Raw genomic sequence first — 18145 nt, 5'->3', positions numbered from 1 at the left:
ATGATGGGGCTCATGCACCCCAAATCATGCGCTTAAAATGCACCCAAGAAGGTGACACTTTGAAGGTGTTGCACCCCCCCCCCCCCAACCCCGCCGACCTGCGACCAGTCAGTGATGATTTACTCGGGTTACCTCCTACGGTATTATAAAGCTTCGTCTGGACTAGAGCTGATGTCCTAATGTAATCAATATCGCCCTTCATTTGTGTTCATAGCGAATGGATAGTTATTTACTCGCAGTCCGCGTACTATGAGAAAAACATGATTTTACCACTATAGAAAAACATGGTGAAAATAGCAACTTTTTACGTTTTCGCTTTTAAAGCTAGAGTAGAGGGTTGTTATTTTTGGTATGAAGAAAAGGAGTAAAAATGCTTCAGATTTTGAGTAGGCAAAGGCGAAATATTATAGCCTTATCAATTTTTAAAGCTGGGTCACTTGGTAACCCTGAACACTCAAAAGTAGGTCTATGCAAACATTAGCAATGCATTTTATCGGTAGAAAAGGTGTACCGTACACAGAGAAAGGAGTGGCAGAACCGGCATGCAGATACCACTCGGCACAGAGACAAACAGCTGCACCGGGTTGAGAAAAATAATTGTCAGAGCCAGTTCTGATAGGGGCCCGCTCTTTCCCTGCTTTCTCTTTTGGTTAAAATATTATGTGAATTTGCAAGGAGCGCCTTGTATCGTTTTTCACAACAGTATTTTGCTTTCATTATGCGGGTGAGAGTAGTTTTCTCATTATTTTCTGCCAAGTCTTAATTCCTTCTCAGCTAGGATGAGATTTTATTCAGTTTATTCATTCACAATGATATGATCCACGACTATATGAAGCATAATTAGTAGTGATACTATTTCTATTTCAATTAGCATTTGCTGAACAGTAAAACTTCACTTTTTAAATACGCGTTCAAGGGGGCATGCATTTCCTTTTTAGCGGATCTGGCAAAAGTAACGACTTTATGTCAGGGCCGTACTTTTAGCACAGCGCCCCCAACGTTAAAAAACTACATCATCATCTACCTACGTCTGTTCCCTGCCTCTCATAAACGCTCTATTGAAATGCGTGCATTTCTTAAAAGCAACCTGTCACCGGATGTCAGACTAATAAATCTCACGTGAACAAAATGGCAGACAGGGAGCCTCCGCCTCTTTTCGACGATGAAGACCAAAATGAGGTCAAAACCGACAATGTTTCAGAAGTGAGTACTGTTAGTTTTCCATTCAGATGGATGTCTAAATTGCCAAGCATTTTTGTTCAGCTCATCAAGTCGGGAATGTGTTTGTATACGATTTGACACCCATAAACTGGACACAGTCGTCGCAGTGTGTTTTGCACTTCTTCAAAAAATGGGTGGAACTCGAAAGTATGTCCAATTTCCGGACACTTCATAACCACAGGAGCTATTGAATTTCCATTTTACAGGAAACAGAGACTTTAAAACTTAAAAAAAATATCTTTATTATCAATCAGTGACTCGGCCAGTCACCGAGTCAGTAACTCACACTCGGTTCTTTGTTCATAATCAAATTTGTTTTGTCATGGGTTTTTTTGTGTTCATTCAAAACTTCATTCAATTTCAACAATCAGTTCAATAATTATAAAACAATAAATATTGAATGAATATCATTCAAAAAATCAAAATTAAATCCTTTCTTGATTGACCTTGTTCTTGTTAGTTGGAGAATGTTGTCCTTGTTTGGAAAAGTTTCCGTATGGCGCCACCACTTTTTCATTCGAAATAAAATAATATAGTATCTAATTTACCTGATTGATATATCCCTTTTTGCAAAAATGAGTGAAAAAGTGGTGGCGCCATACGGAAAGTTATCCCCTTGTTTTACCTTGAAAGTTGAATTGAACTTAGTTTTCCTGGATTAACTTTCTGTATGGTGCCACCACTTTTTCACTAGTTTTTACAAAAAAGGGACATCTCATTGAGGTATAAATGAAATACTATATTATTTCATATTGAATGAAAAAGTGGTGGCACCATACAGAAATTTTTCCGTTTTACTTTTTGGACTTCTCCATTGTATTGCAGATGCACTGCACTCTTGCATTGCAGTCTTTGTTAAATCTTGGGGAAAACTTGCCATATTCTGCAACCACTTTTTCACAAATTTTTCCGAAAAGGAAAATAATACTATTTTATTTCATAACATAACAAATGAAAAAGTGGTTGCACGATACAGAAACCCTTTTAAAACCTTGGCCTCTAAGCCTGGGCGACTAGTCACTAGTGTCAAAGTTGCCACTATTTTTTTGCTTAGTCGAGTCATGACTACACTCCTAATCCTGCAATCCATTCAGTGGGAATGTTACTATACTGCGCCTGCGGCAAACAATATGCTGCAATGCATGCATCTTGGGGGGTCCTACTACTTGCCGTCAACTCGCCGTCAACTCACTTGCGCCGTCAACTCGCCGTCAACTCCTCCAATATACATTTAAAATCCACAAAAGAAGCATAGAACTGTAAAGTATCAGCTCAAAGAGCATTCGCGTAAGTTTTAGGTCATATTTCGGAATAAAAATTGATTTTTTTTCTCGTGAAAAAAAATTCTCGAAGCCAAAAAACTGTCGGCCGCCATCTTGCTTTTTCACAATGATTAGTCTTGGCCCAAGTAGGGCCACTGATTTTCCGTTTCAGAAAAGTGCAAATTCCGTTTGGCAAAAACATGAATTCCGTTTCAGGCACAAAAAATTCCGTTTCATGTTTTTTTAATTAGATAAAAGGTTTAATACCCAGGGACACACTTATAAAAATCAATTTGAGATAAGTTGCACTGTTGACTTCGTAAAATGTTCATTTGAACTGACAAATTTCAAAAAAATACTTTTTTTTATAATTGTGGATTATTTTGTATACTGCTGTTCTAAAAAGGTTGCACTGTGACTGCAGTATCAATGCACATGATGTGATAGACTTGATTCCAAGTCTAAAACTGCAGTTGATTATCTGCATCAGCCACATTGTAGGCTAATGACAGGAGTGTATCCACAAGAGGGCACTGTTTCAGCATGATCAAAGACTTGGAAACAAGTCTATGGACGTGACCATTCTCCATCCACAAACAAAATGTCAGCCATTTTGTTTTCGCTTTGGCGACAGAATGTTGACAGTTTACGGTTTTATTTTAGACCTTTCCGAGATGAAAAAACATTGTATGTGTTCTTATAGATCATAGGTAAGCTAGTTTGTGTATTATTGTTGGTAAAAGAGAGGGAGAAAATGCAATTTGGGTGAACAAAAAATGTTTAAAACGTGCCGCGAATAATGCCCTTCGCTTAACCATGTTAACAACGTGTGTACATCATGTGTGTAAACATTGAGGATGGTGTGAAGTAGAACAGAATGATCCACGGTTACGATCTCGTACTTTTTAATGGTCTGATTTCTGATGCCTTTTTAGTTTAACAAAAAGAATCTTAATAAAGAATGCAATTTCAATAGTTTTGGCGTCAAGAAAAAAAAAAAAAAAAAAAAAATCAAATTTTCTGAAATCCCGTTTTCCGTTTCAAAGGGCGGATTCCGCGAATTCCGTCCGTTTTCCGCGATCGCGGAAAATCAGTGGCCCTACCCAAGATGTCAATGATTGGTACTTTTTTTTTATCAACACAAAGTCGTTTTTGTGAATGAATTTGTACCGAAAACCATGAGAAATATGTAGTTTAGCCCAGACTTAACACTTCCGTGCCCCCTTTTTATAGATTTTTCATGTAAATTTAATGAGTTGACGGCGAGTTGACGGCAAGTCGGCGAGTTGACGGCAAGTAGTAGGACCGATCTTGGGAATTAAAAATTAGTCACGACTAGTGTCATACTCATAGTCTTGCTTGAAGCGCGACTAGTCGAGTAATAAATTTCACTAGTCGCTCAGGCTTATTCTGGGCAGGTTCTAGATGCTGTCTGGCCTCGACTTGATTGATTGTAATGATGGTGATATTTGTTGGTTTTTTTTTTTCAGGATAAGCCGGCTCCAACAATCGTAGTTGATGAAGAAGAAGACAGTGACCTCTTTGCAGGTGAAGTAAACAAAAACAAATGTATACATTTGATTATCACTCTTAAAATTTATGGCAATGGAAGCTTTTGTTAGATGCCTACAGCAGCTTTTGATAGTATCAAGCATTTTGAGAAACATCTCACTTCGAAGTAATGTGGTTATAAACAGTTTTTATGCCCCAAAATTTTAATCTTAGAAATATTTCTGTCATGCCACAGCACCTTTTAAAGGCACTATACATGTTTGGTAATTGAAAGACGAGTGTTCTCACTTGGTGTATCCCATCATAAGCATAAAATAAACAGCCTGTGCAAATTTGGGCTCAATTGGTCATCTAAGTTTCGAGAAAATGATGAAAGAAAAAACACCCTTGCTTGGACGAATTGGTGTGCTTTCGGATGGGAATAAAAGACTTCTAGCTAGAAGTCTTTTATAATTTAAGTGAGAAATTACCTCTTTTTCAAAAACTACAATACTTCAGAGGGAGTCGTTTCCCACAATGTTTTATACTATCAACAGCTCTCCAATGCTCGTTACCAAGTCAGTTTTTAAGTTAATATTTGTTTTGAGTAATTACCAAACGTGTACCTTCCCTTTAAACCATTACCATTAGGAATAGGTCTCAGACATGTACTTCAAAACTGTACGTAGCTTCTCATACCTTGCAGAAAGGGATGTGATATAGAACATTGTATAATAATAATATATTAATAATTTTACTGATACCTTTTGTTGATGGGTCTTTTAGGAGGGGGCACAGAAGTGTCGCTCGACGATGACCCGTTGAAGGAGGAAGTCAAGGAAGAACCTCCGAAGCCTGAACCTGTCAAGGAGGCTCCAGTCAAGGAGACGCCCCCGGCCGAGTTAAAGACAGAGCCAACCCCTGCTGCCACCTCACCCGCAGTCACTGAAACCGTTAACACGAAGGGATCAGCTGCGGCTAAAGTTACGGTAATTTGGATTTTATGTGTCCATTCTTGTCCTTTCCGGCTTTATAGAAATCAGACATTTGAATCTTCACACTGCCAGTCAGCTGGGCCTGATTTCAAGGCTTTTTTTACCGCCGAATTTCAGCTCACTGTGCAAGCTTTGAATTTCTGCACTGTGTAAGCGAAGAATAACTAGTAACGTGCAGAATCAAAAATTTCCTGCTTACCCGTGAATAAAAATAAAGTGTCGGGATGTGATTTCTCCTTTTTCAACCAGAAATCCAGTTTTTTATCCCCCCCCCTCCCACCAACAACTATTTTGAGTCATTACCAGTAGTGGCCAATGCCTTTTTAAGCAGCTCTATGAAATTGGGCACTGAAAAAAGTATGAAAATAAATGTGAAGTTGAACTGAATTGCATCCCTTCCTATTATTCAAAACGTAGTAAACTAAACAATTATTTCTTGATGGTTTATTTGAAGGATGAAACTGAGGAGGAGGTTGAGGAAGACAAGAAGGAGGCCAAGGCTGTCGATGAGGAGGAAGAGGAGGAGCAATTGGACACCTTTGATATGGAGATAACTATCACAGAACCATTCAAGAAAGGTACAAACTTTTCTCAGATGATGGCACTATGTTTATTGCTGGCCATGCTGGACTAATGAAATAGGCATGAAAAGTAAAGTTAAGTCTGTACAACATGGCTTATCAGGCCAGTGTTTACATTCGGTTTCATCATCGGCGTTAAACAACCGAGAAAATTTCTCTCCCCCTGGATAGTATCACAGTACATTGCATGTTACTCCCTAGGGGCCAATTTCATAGAGCTGCTTACAAAGCAAAATATTTGGTTAAGCATGAAAATGGCTTGCTTATTTTACACACGCTACTGGCCAAAATTTCATGCCATATACATTGCTTGTGAATGGAATTCAGCTGTTGTTTACTTAGCATAACAATTGAGTGGAGTCTTGGCCAGTATTCTGATTTTACTAAGCATGGATTTTTTTGCTTCAAAGCAGAATTTTGTGCTTAAGCAGCTCTATGAAATTGGGCACAGCGCTCGCCAGTACCCATTTGTGCTCCTTGGTGGAGAGAAAACATTTATGATAAAGTGCCTTGCTCTAAAGAACCATTCAAGAAAGGTACCCACCCTTCTCATATTCATATCGTCACTGGATTACTAAAACAAGCAAGTCCAGGGCCCAATTTCATAAAGCCTGTAAGCACAAACATTTGCTTAGCATGAAATTGTTTTCCTTGATAAAAACAAGATTACCAACCAAATTTTAATTTGTTGCATATCGCTTGTTGCTGGCATTCAGCTGTTGTTTGCTTACCCTGAAAAAAAACACGTGGAAGTTTGGTTGGTAATCCTGTTTTTATTAAGGGAGAAAATTCATGCTAAGCAAAGTTTTGTGCTTACAGGCTTTATGAAATTTGGCCCTGGGCTCAAATTTTACACAGGACCACAGGCCTAAGGTCAGTGATTTTAAGGGTCTGGGTACATTTTTGTAGGACACAAAGCATTAAACTCACACTGTTTGAAAATAGTGATAGTAGAAAGCTTCCCTTAAAATATTACTTGCTGAGGTGCTGTAGTTTTGAGTAGAAATGAGTAAAAAAAAGTCACGAAAATTATGTTGCTCAGTGAGAGCCCTGAAGGATATAGATTTTCAATTGATTAATGAAAACTTTGGTTTTTTTTCCACCAGGTGACGGGATGAGTGCTTATATGGCGTATAAAGTGACCACAAAGGTATGCCCCCCCACATGTAATTTGTACACCCCCCCCCCCCGACCTTAACTTCCACAAGTCCATTCCCTTGTCAAGCCCAAGTTTTGTCTGATTCTGTTACAGGATTTTTCCCTCAAACTTTGGTTTCAGATTTCATTCCATATGTCAACTATATTTTGTTTGTTTTCCTCCCATCAAAAAGCTTGACTTGATCATCAAGTCAGTGGCCAAAGACACCCCTTACTTTATTCAAACTCTAGTTTTAGTGAAAGCCTGGTAGTTCAGGAGTGTCACAATCTCCCCCCCCCCCCCCCAATCTCAAACACCCTTGCACGTGTACGATCTGTGCTTGCTGTGGTTTACACGTGCAAGGCCAAACCAACAGGCTTGGTTTGAAGCCAAACACGTCCGATTTTATGTGGGTGCAGATGTTTGGGTATTTGAGGTTTCAAGTCGTTAATGACATTGATTAGAGTCGTGAGGGTGGGTAGAAGGGCCCGGATAAGAGTGCAATTATCAATTTAAAGCAGTCATGGTATTTTTCCAACTTTAATCCCGGTTGATACTTCCTGCGAATTTGACGTCACAACTCTGTTTTCGCTGCGATATTAACCCCTGCGAAGTATTTGTTGCAAACTTGTGATGTCAACATTCATATCGCATTCGCAGGAAGTATGAACCGCGCTTCAGTCTGATTTCCTTTTTCTTTTTTTCTTTTTTTCTTTTTTGCCCATGGGAAAAATCCAGAAAATTGTAAATAAATAGCCTGAAATATCTATTGCAGGCTATATGCAAGTCAGCCCTTTAACTCGATAACATGTTTCTACTTTTTTCAAAGGACCAAATCAAAGTCACACAACTTTGTTCAGGTTGTCTTCATTACAACTAATCAATTTGTTTATCCTTCCATTCATGCGTTGCTTATGAATTGATGGCCACAAAGTTTGGATTTAGTGTATTCTATCGTGCCAGCCATGCTCCTGTGGATGACACCCATGCCTACATCCTTCCAGACTGTGAAGGGCTAACCCTGTTTCTGTTAGGGTATAACCCTGTTTCAGTCCCAGGAGTAGGTGGCAACTTGCCCCTGGGGACGGTTGATTTGGGGAGATAACCCAAAATACAATACATTATATAATAAGTACAATACACAAAACTCCTGTGGATGACACCCATGCCTACATCCTTCCAGACTGTGAAGGGCTAACCCTGTTTCTGTTAGGGTATAACCCTGTTTCACTCCCAGGAGTAGGTGGCAACTTGCCCCTGGGGACGGTTGATTTGGGGAGATAACCCAAAATACAATACATTATATAATAAGTACAATACACAAAACTCCTGTGGATGACACCCATGCCTACATCCTTCCAGACTGTGAAGGGCTAACCCTGTTTCTGTTAGGGTATAACCCTGTTTCACTCCCAGGAGTAGGTGGCAACTTGCCCCTGGGGACGGTTGATTTGGGGAGATAACCCAAAATACAATACATTATATAATAAGTACAATACACAAAAGCGGTTAAGATTGCTGGATTCAAGCTCTGGTGTTTGATCAGCAGAGTGTGGGTTCGAGTCCCGGTCGTGACACTTGCTCTATAAAATTGGGGAGGTAGTGCTTTCTGCTCTACCAGCCAGGTTTCTGATGGATGATACCCAAGCCGTTATCCGCATGGACTGTAAAGGGGGGTAACCCTGCTTTAGGCAACCTACGAGTAGATGGCCTCTAGAAAAAAACAATTGTAGCCCACACCTTGAAGCGGCCTTGTGTGCCCGGCGACTTGCATAAACAAATTAATTTGTATTCATTAATACCTCAGACAGTTTCGCTATTCCTATTGGTGGAGAGCGTGTCACGTGGGTGTGTATAAACCTTTGTTTGCGACCAGTAAAAGTGTTGAAACACGGGCGTGACACGCGAGCTTGCACCTGTTCTTATAAGACAGTTTCTTCATTCCTATTGGTCGAGACCAACGGCTGAAACAGTTGTGCCACATCACGCTATATGCGCGACGCACACAGCATTCCCTTATAAGGAGTTGTTTACCCAAGGGCAGCGGAGGGCATTACCATTTCATAGCTGGAGGGGTGTTGTGTTGAAAGAAATCATTAAACAATTATAATGTTTGCATTTATTCTACTTTTGACCAAAAGTGTTGATGTTTTTGACCGAAAAGGTATGAATGGGAATCAAAGTGTGTTGAATCGGTTTTCAACTAGTGGTTTAAACCCACCGAGGCCTGGTTCTTGATAATTTACCTTGACTTTGTCTCGGTAAAATTATCAAGAAACGGGCCTCGTTGGGATTAAACCACTAGTTGAAAACCTCTTCACCACACATTGATTCCCTTAGTATAAACTTTATTTACACATTTTGTTCTACATCATCAGACAAGTAATCCATCCTTCAAGAAACCAGAGACAACCGTTACCAGACGCTTCAGCGACTTTCTGGGTATTCACCAGAAACTAGTGGAGAGACACACCACAAAAGGACACATTGTTCCCCCAGCCCCAGAGAAGAGTGTTGTTGGTGAGATATTTTTGCATATTTCTAGAGAGGTTTCTCAAGCGTACGGATACAGATACGGTAACCATATCTGTTTACCGGGGATGCACATTAGAATATTTTTTTTGCGATCGTGATAGGCCTAGGCCAATCCACAGCGGTATATGTTTTGTGAGTAAACAAATCTTAATATAGTCTTAAAGGGACATGTTGCCTTGGACATGTTGGATTTTGTGATTTCAGCTTTAAAAAGCTTTTGAAAGCATTCTCATGATGATGTTTTAAAAGTAGAATATAACAATCCACACAAGTATTCCTTGAAATTGCCTGGTTTTGCAAACTAACGAGGCACGCTAATTTGTGGAGTCAAATTTTTGACCCCGGAAAACGTTTTCAAACGCTTTTCATAGCCCAGCTCCCCCGATCCAAGGCAAAGCGTCCCTTTAACAAACATCAGTGTGAGGGTTAAAATACATTATATTCTTTATCCCTGATGCAAAAATAACATAAATTACATCTCCGGTTAGAAATAGAGACCCTGCATTATAGAGACAGCAGTTTTCTTGTTCTTTGAGAGAAACAAAAAACCCAGAAAACCCGGAGGCTATCATCCTTCTCCTTATCCTTCTCTTAGGTATGACCAAAGTGAAGATGTCCAAGACTGCTGAAGAGTCCAATTCCATGGACTTTGTAGAGAAGCGCCGTGCTTCTCTGGAGCGATACCTCAACCGGACTGCTTCCCATCCTCTGCTACAACAGGATGACAAGTTTATAGAATTCCTGGAGAAAGAAGAGGTACAGTAGATTTTGTAGAAGTGTAATGGGGTCACTTTCGAAATGACAAAGGTGCCTTTTCTGGAGGTCGCAAGTTTAAATGCCGCTCGAGTAACTTCTTGTTTGTTCAACCCAGACTTGGATTTGTTATTGGTAGAAAACGCATTGTAGGGCTCCTGGTTCAATGTTTATTGATGGATTAATTTCTTGTATTTTGAATATTTCCATTTTTATGGGTTTAGGCCCTATATGTATATCTAGGTATGTTGTTTCTTATGTTTTAATTTTGTATCTTCTTTTGTTTGCATTGTTGAATCTTTTATGTCGGTTATTTTCGGTTTAATAGTTTTTAGCCTATATTTAAATTTGTCTTGTTTTTCGCCTTTTAGTTTCTTTTGTTGCGCCTTATAAATGCTGTTTATTATTAGTATTATTTGGCGGATACCAGCGCTTTATAAGACTTCAATTATTGTTATTATTACTATGAGATTGGGCCTTAGTTACTGAAGAGGAAAGCTCATAATTTTTAAACATGTTTTTGATTTTCAGCTTCCTAAAGCAACCAGTACATCAGCATTGAGTGGGGCAGGAATGCTGCGTGCCTTCAGTCGTGTGGTGGACTCAGCCTCAAAGATTACGTCCAAGGTCACCGAGTCAGATCAGGTCAGTGGCAGCCAAAATCAGGCCTGGATTTAGTGGTATTCATCTCTTTATGTGGTAATTTCTGTGGTAGTTGCTAGGGTACTTGTTATGGTAGTTGCCATGGTAAATGGTATGGTATCTCTTGTGGTAACTGCTTTTGGTAAAAGGAGACTTTGGAACGCTAGGTGGCAGTAAACTTACCAGGTAAATTTCCATTGTTTGTGTAGTTCTGAGCATGCGCACATTCTGGAGAACAATGGATTTTACCTGGTAAGTCTGCTGCCACCAAGCGCCCAGAAAGTCCCCTATTGATGTAGTAGTTGCTATGGTAAACGCTTTGGTAACTACTGTGTTAATTGCCATGGTAATTGTTGTGGTACAAGTACAAGTACAGTTGTGACTACTGAGATACATGTTTATACTGTGGTTACTATTGCGGAACATGATACAACACAAACAGTAACACTGCCCTCCACCTTCCAAAACTTCTTATTTTATGAATATTGCTCTTGATTAACACCTGGCCGAGGTGTTCTGGCCTAGATACGTTATGGTATCCAAAAGTAGCAAGGCTCTGTTTCACAAGATTTTGTTAGAACTCAACCCACTTTTGTTGTCTTACAGTGGTTTGAAGAGAAGCATCAGCAGATAGATGGCCTTGATTCCCAGCTGAAGAAACTTCATCTTAGCGTGGAGAGTATGGTCGCCCATAGGAGAGGTAAGCCGATCCACCTCCGCTATCTACGCTCCAACGGTAGAAATGGATGAAAATATTAGCTTTAAATATATTAACGTAATTAATGCTTGTTGATGTTACTTGGTGTTAGGATGCTGCTTCTAAACGCTCCTTGAAATTCATAACGCCTGGTTCGTACTTTACGCGGAATTCAAAGTGAAGCAAATTTCTTGTGTCAAACTTGGAAAAAGTACAAAGTTTTTAGATTGTGCTTATTTTTTAAACAGTAGACAAACTAACGTCTAGTTGCATGAATTTTTTTTTAATTTTCCATGTTCCTTGAATCTCAAAAAAATATAAAGAACACAAAAATACTTTTACCATTTTCTTTTTTTAAATGTAATTTCTTTTCCCTCCACAGAGCTTGGCGGTTGCACAGCTCTTTTTGCCAAGAGTTCAGCGATGCTCGGAAACTCTGAGGAGCATACCGCCCTCTCTAGGGCGATCTCACAACTGGCCGAGACCGAAGAAAAGATTGACCAGCTTCACCATGAGCAGGCCAACACTGACTTCTACGTCCTGTCAGAGTTGTTGAAAGACTACATTGGCCTTATTGGTTCAGTCAGAGTGAGTTTGTTTGTTTTTTTCCTTTTTTTTTCTTCTGAAATTGGCCCTGTCTGTTGTATTTTACAGTGAGTAGGGTTCTCAATGCTAGATTATGTTTAATTAATGGCTTTTAACCATTTAACAAAATGTTAAAGGAACTAGTTGCCTTGGATCGGACGAGTTGGTCTATAAAAAGCGTTTGTAACCGTTTTTTGTAAAATGCATATGGATAGAAAGATCATTTAAAAGTAGAGTACAATGATCCACACAAATTTGCCTCGAAATTGCGTGGTTTTCCTTTTACTCTGCGAACTAACACGGTCGGCCATTTATGGGAGTCAAAATTTGACTCCCATAAATGGCTGACCGTGTGAGTCGACGAGGTAAAAGGAAAACCGTGCGTTTTCGAGGCATGTTTGTGTGGATCATTGTACTCTACTTTTACAACATCTTTCCAACCATGTGCATTTTAGAACAAACGGTTACAAATGCTTTTTATAGACCAACTCGTCTGATCCAAGGCAACGTGTTCCTTTAATACTGGACTCAAAATGCAAATCTCAATGAAAATCACCCCTTTTCCCTTTTTTTTCTTTGCCATGTTCATACAGGATGCATTCCGCGAGCGAGAGAAACTGTTCGGGACTTGGCAGTCGGCACAAATGACGCTAGCTAAGAAGAGAGAGCAGGAGGCTAAGCTCAAGATAAGCGGCAAACCGGACAAACTGGCCCAAGTACAGGAGGAAATTAAAGATGTAAGATTTCAGCTCCCACCCAGGCGTGATATTCTTCCTACTTAAGTCTGTTTCTGACTGTTTTCCCCCTGGCAAAAAACCTGAAAATTTTTATCAATTAAAAAGGCCTGAAAAGTTTATTTGAGCCTTCACCATCTGTACATTGAGGTCAGCCCTTGTACTCAATGAAATTGTCTCACTTTTTTACAAGGACCAAATATTATGCCTGCCACCCACCCCTCTTACTCCTTAACAAAAATACAATTTATTTATAAAGTGAAGTAATAATTTGGAAGGCTAATAATCCTTACTTGCAGAAGCTGAATTGCGAAGGAGGCGGCTTACAAAATGTTCAAGCCGCCGTTATGCAAAAGCTCCTTATATATATATGTATAGCATCCACATTCATCCATATGACCACAGAAGCTGAATTGCGAAGAAGGTGGCTAACGGCATGTTTGAGCCGTAGCTATGCAAAGGCACCTTAGTTAGCCATCCACATTCACCTATATGACCACAGAGCACAGCCATGAATCCAGACTAATTGAGAACCGGAGAGTCCAGAGAAAAACCCTTGTGGCGTAGGAGAGAACAAATGCAAAACTCTAGTCAGGAATCGAACCAGGTTCACCCCACCCAAGTGCGTTTTTTCACGCAAGGCGGGCCACTTAAAATGCACTACACTTTTAACACAGGGATGAGATTGTTCAGACTTTTGGCTGAATTCAGTACTATTTATGTTGGCCTGGTGAAGAAAATCAGACAATATTTTTTTCCACAAATAAAGAAATCCTGCTCAATGGTCTACTTCCCTAGTGCTTTGGATACTGTTTCTAAAAGCTCCTTGGAATCTATAACCCCAGGGGTTACCAAACGGTAGAAATGGCATCATTTCAAAATTCCTTTGAATCTGTATCAAAGTTTCAGACTTTTTCGTTAGTAATGACTCTCACCCCTGTTAACCTTCAGCATTCCAACATCATCTTTGGTGGAAAGGTTGTACTCAGACAGTGTTTTCTTTTGTTTGGTTTCTCTCACAGTGGGAAGGCAAAGAGACAAAAGGACAGAAGGATTTCGAACTGATCTCCAAGACGATTCGTAAAGAGTATAGCAGATTTGAGGTAAATAAAAGAAAGGGATTTTTTTATTATTAAATTTTCTTAGGACACTAGACACTTTTGGTATAAAAGACTAGCCTTCACAGTTGGTGTATCTCAAATGCATAAAAAAAAAAAACTGTGAAAATTTGAGCTCATTCGGTCGTCGAAGTTGTGAGATAATGAAAGAAAAAAACACCCTTGTCACACGAAGTTGTGTGCTTTCATATGCTTGATTTTGAGACCGCAAATTTTAAATCTGAGGTCTCAAAATCAAGTTTGTGGAAAATTACTTCTTTCTTCAAAACTACATTACTTCAGAGAGAGCTGTTTCTCACAATGTTTTATACTATCAATTTCTCCCCATTACTCATTACCAAGTAAGGTTTTATGCTGTGTTTAACGTAAAGTGTAAATTGTAGCAAAGGTCAATTAATTTTTTTTTCTATGAAGTAAATTGTTTATTTTCTTAAAATATTGCAAAAACTTAAATTTGATTGTACAAATCTTGTTTGTAGGCGAATCGAATGACTGACTTCCGTTCCGTGATCATCAAATACCTGGAAGCTTTGATGAACCATCAGCAACAGGTAAAAACAAAATTCCTATTTTTATTCTAATATTGTGTGACCAATATCTGTGCTTTCTTTTGTTCAATTCTCTCCCACTGCAGAAATTATGTTCGGTTTTCAGAGGCGTGTGCACATATGAATGGAGTTAAGCCCGTTTCATACATGTACTACACATGCGAATTGCGAAAGTTAGTACAAATATTCTCTGCCTTACAGCCGTACAAGATTGTTTGTGTAGTGCATTTCGCATAGCATTTGAAAGTATGAACCGGGCTTTATGCATTATTTTGATGCTTTGTTGTTTGCTTAGGGTCTGTTTGATCATTAAATGGCTTTAAATTGGTGAATTTGATCCCATTTTGTTATGTTTAAAATGTACAGTATATATGTTTTATAATTGATGTATTTTGCACGCATTTGTCGTGTTTGAAATGTTTAAAAATTTATGAATTAAAAAAAAAAAAAATTAAAGTTTGAAATGATTCTATATTTCCGATCAATAATGATTTGTGATTGCCGTCGTCGTCTCCCTTTTGTCTCTTACCTTATATTTCTATATACATTTATTATTTAACCAAACAGATGTATTTATTGTGGGTTTATTTTGATCTTTGGTAGTTTCCTCGTTTGGCTATAATATTTATATGTCAAAAGCAAATAGTATTTTCGTTGAAGTGTCTTATTTTTTCATTTTATATTGATGATGATGTTCATTATAATTGTCTTTTAAGTGGATTGCAGTATAGAATACATTCACCACATGATAGCGTATCATAGGCAGGCATAGTTTATCAATCACTTAACGTCACGATGGGTGGTATTAAATGGTCAGGGGGGTTATACAGAGATTCACAACTGAATGGTCAGACAGTTGGAGGGTCGAGGGTGTACTGTAGGCCTATAGAATACATGAGAGCATATCATAGGTAGGCATAGTTTATCTATCGCTCAACACTCACGATGGTTGATATTAAATGGTCACACGTAGGAGGGTTAAATAACTTATCACATTGCAAGCATATTTATCTGTCACTCAGCATAATGATGGATGTTATTAAGTGATCACACTGTAGGAGGGTTAACTAACTGATCCGATTCCACTGTCTTGTCTTTCAACAGTTGATCCAGTATTGGGAAGGTTTCCTCCCTGAAGCCAAAGCCATTGCATAAGTCCACCGTCTCTCACTTGCCCAGCTGCCTACAAGTTACCCCACTCATTATGTTAAAACCATGACAGCGGCTTTTAATCTACCACAGTGGCTTGTATCTACTGCCACTGTGGCTTGTATTTACTACCACAGTGGCTTGTATTTACCACAGTGGCTTGTAATCAACGCAGCAACATTCCAATAGACTACAGAGGCGAAGTCGTGCTTTCAGGAAGACTTTGAGTAAAAACTGCTTTCTTTCCAAGAGTAAGACTGCCCGAATTAGCGGCTGCGGCTGGATCTAACACGTGTTGATAAGCATAGGAGACCCATAGCAACACCCTTAGTAACAGCCATAGCTGTAGCCAAAATAATCTGAGGTTTCATTACCAGGTCCCCTTCTACAGTATGTGTTAGTTTTTGTTTAAGCATTACCGACAAACAGTTAGGAAAGATTTTACTTCTAAGCAACTTACTGATACCACTTCGGTACCTGAAACTGTGTGTGTGGTGTCCCCCCCCCCTTCCAAATTAGGGATAATTTCTGGCCATATATTTCTAAACACAACCATCAGTCTTTCTACTCTTGATGTATAGGCTCTACTCTTGATAGAGGCTTTACTCTGATGTAGGTTCTACTCTGATACAGGTTCCAATGTCCAAGAGCCAATTTGGGGGTCATTGACATTTACAACAAGAATCATGTGGTCAGAAACTCTGACAGAACTTTTTGTCTAGAGAGGTGAAATACTGTTCATGAGTTCGTCAGCATCCAAATTTATATTTTCCTTTTTGGGATGTTTCTGGCAGCTGGAAGTTGGGGGAGGGGTATTAGATAGGAAGCATGCAGTAACACCGTTAGAATTATCTGCGGCAGCCGATTCGGACATGTCAAGCTTTACTCGAGCCAGTCATCTTCCTGGCTGCGCTCCGCTGGTTGGAAAGATTAATTATTAAGAATTAAAGAAAGGAACTTATTTTGTTATAAAATTTCACAAGCAATGATTACGCTAGATTGGTTTACCACTGTGAAATCACACACAAAGTCGGTCAATACCCCTGCTTTCTCCGTGAGATGAATGTTTTAGCCTTGGCAAGCTGGGCCGGATTTCACAGAGCTGCTTAAGCTTCAAAAGTAGCCCAGCGCAAGAAAATTGTGCTGACCAGAATTATACTGAAGGGGCACAGCAGGTAAGGGGCACTTCTATGAAGAAAATGTCAGTTTGTGATGAAACCTAGCAAAGGGCACCACAGCAAAAGCAAAGGTCACAACGGCAGTTGCTGTGGGTTCGAGAGGGTACCTCGAGGACTGAATACCATGTCACATAAAACAAAATTTACATGCAACAAGTCTATTTCTCTATTCGTTTGTTCGTTAGGAAAGAAAAACCAAATAACAAAATGTTAAAATGATACATCCCATTGCAGTGTATACACATGTATATATCCAGCATCTGACTAGAGAAGGATTGACCGTATGAGGGGGGGGCTTTCAATTGTACTCAAATTACAGTATTGTCTTATTTGCTTGCCTGTACATTGTATTCTTGAATCAATGCCCAAATAAATCAAAAGAACAACAAAATAAGAAAACTGTTACTTTCAGTTGTTTCGCATCACAGAAATTTGATCTTCAAGCGCCCTCATGCGCTAGAAAATAACTGCGATTGATGAAAACAAATATTGCAGCAGACCTCTCAAATAAAAATGTGAATACCAATCGGCCCTTCTCAGTGTATATATATTCAGTTTACTGTGCTGGGAACTCTTGACCAATCAAATTAAAATGAAGTACACCAAGATTTCGGATGAATGCTATTGACTGATTTTGAGATGAGGCAATTAGCGTTTCTCATTTGCTTGATTAAATGTAAACAAGATGTAGATAAAACAAAATGATATACCTGCTCGCTACGTGTTTGACATGTGTCGACTTGTACTGGAATAATTCCAATCATAGTAGGCATATGTGTAGTGATCCATATATAATGATGACGATTTGCGTATACTGTTTATCTTAGAGTTGATTTCTCGTCAAAAAATAATCAAATAACCTCAAATATATGATTTTACTTACTTGAGTACATTTTTTAAATTGAACCACAACAAACCAGTATGTTTTATGTTAGGCCTTGGTTAATATAAATCTATATGTAAATGATTATTTTGAAGAGTTTAAAAGTTGGGGCCTAGTCTATAGTTATCGTCTCTGTGTTAGAATAGAAAAAGCATGTGCCTAGTTAAAAGTTTGTATCTTTATGTTAAAAACAATTCCACAACCGATGAACCAGTTTATCCGTCAGTCTTCTTTTTCTATTTTCAAATGTTTTGTTAGGGAGTATACCATTCTACTTTTTATAACACTATTTTCCTTTTAAAAATACTATCATTTTGAGAGTGATTTTGGCAAGGATAAATATATACACCAGCTGTGTTCAAATCGTGGCGATCGTTCACTATTAACTTAAGTGTGTTTTGCTCCTGTCTCTTTATTTCAGTTGTTCATGTTGGTCGAGACTTGAAGATTTGCTCTTAAAACCACTTCTTTAAAAAAAAAAAATATGACAGTGCCTGTGGGCGTTATTCGTTATTCTAAAATAAGGGAATAAATTGTTTGTTTCTGCAGTCATGTCAGACTGGTTCTATTAAGCTGATTTCCTCTTTGTTCTTCACTTTCTGTGTACAAAAGTTTAGGAATATTATCTATTCCTC

At 38.9% G+C, this 18145-nt stretch overlaps 1 protein-coding gene across 1 annotated transcript; it reads left to right on the top strand.

Annotated features, from left to right (window-relative positions):
• The first annotated feature begins 1105 nt into the window (after positions 1 to 1105).
• Positions 1106 to 18082, top strand: LOC117295406 (sorting nexin-2-like). Its single transcript, XM_033778047.1, has 14 exons — positions 1106 to 1203; positions 3974 to 4031; positions 4761 to 4963; positions 5424 to 5547; positions 6657 to 6700; positions 9067 to 9208; positions 9819 to 9979; positions 10508 to 10621; positions 11225 to 11318; positions 11698 to 11903; positions 12494 to 12637; positions 13657 to 13737; positions 14232 to 14303; positions 15405 to 18082. Exons 1-14 carry the CDS (start codon positions 1129 to 1131, stop codon positions 15453 to 15455), a joined length of 1569 nt encoding a protein of 522 aa, XP_033633938.1. The 5' UTR covers positions 1106 to 1128; the 3' UTR covers positions 15456 to 18082.
• Positions 18083 to 18145: the final 63 nt, after the last annotated feature.

This window comes from Asterias rubens, chromosome 10 (assembly GCF_902459465.1).
Source record: "Asterias rubens chromosome 10, eAstRub1.3, whole genome shotgun sequence".
NCBI lineage: Eukaryota > Metazoa > Echinodermata > Asteroidea > Forcipulatida > Asteriidae > Asterias > Asterias rubens.
This window is presented reverse-complemented; position numbering and strand designations above follow the sequence as displayed.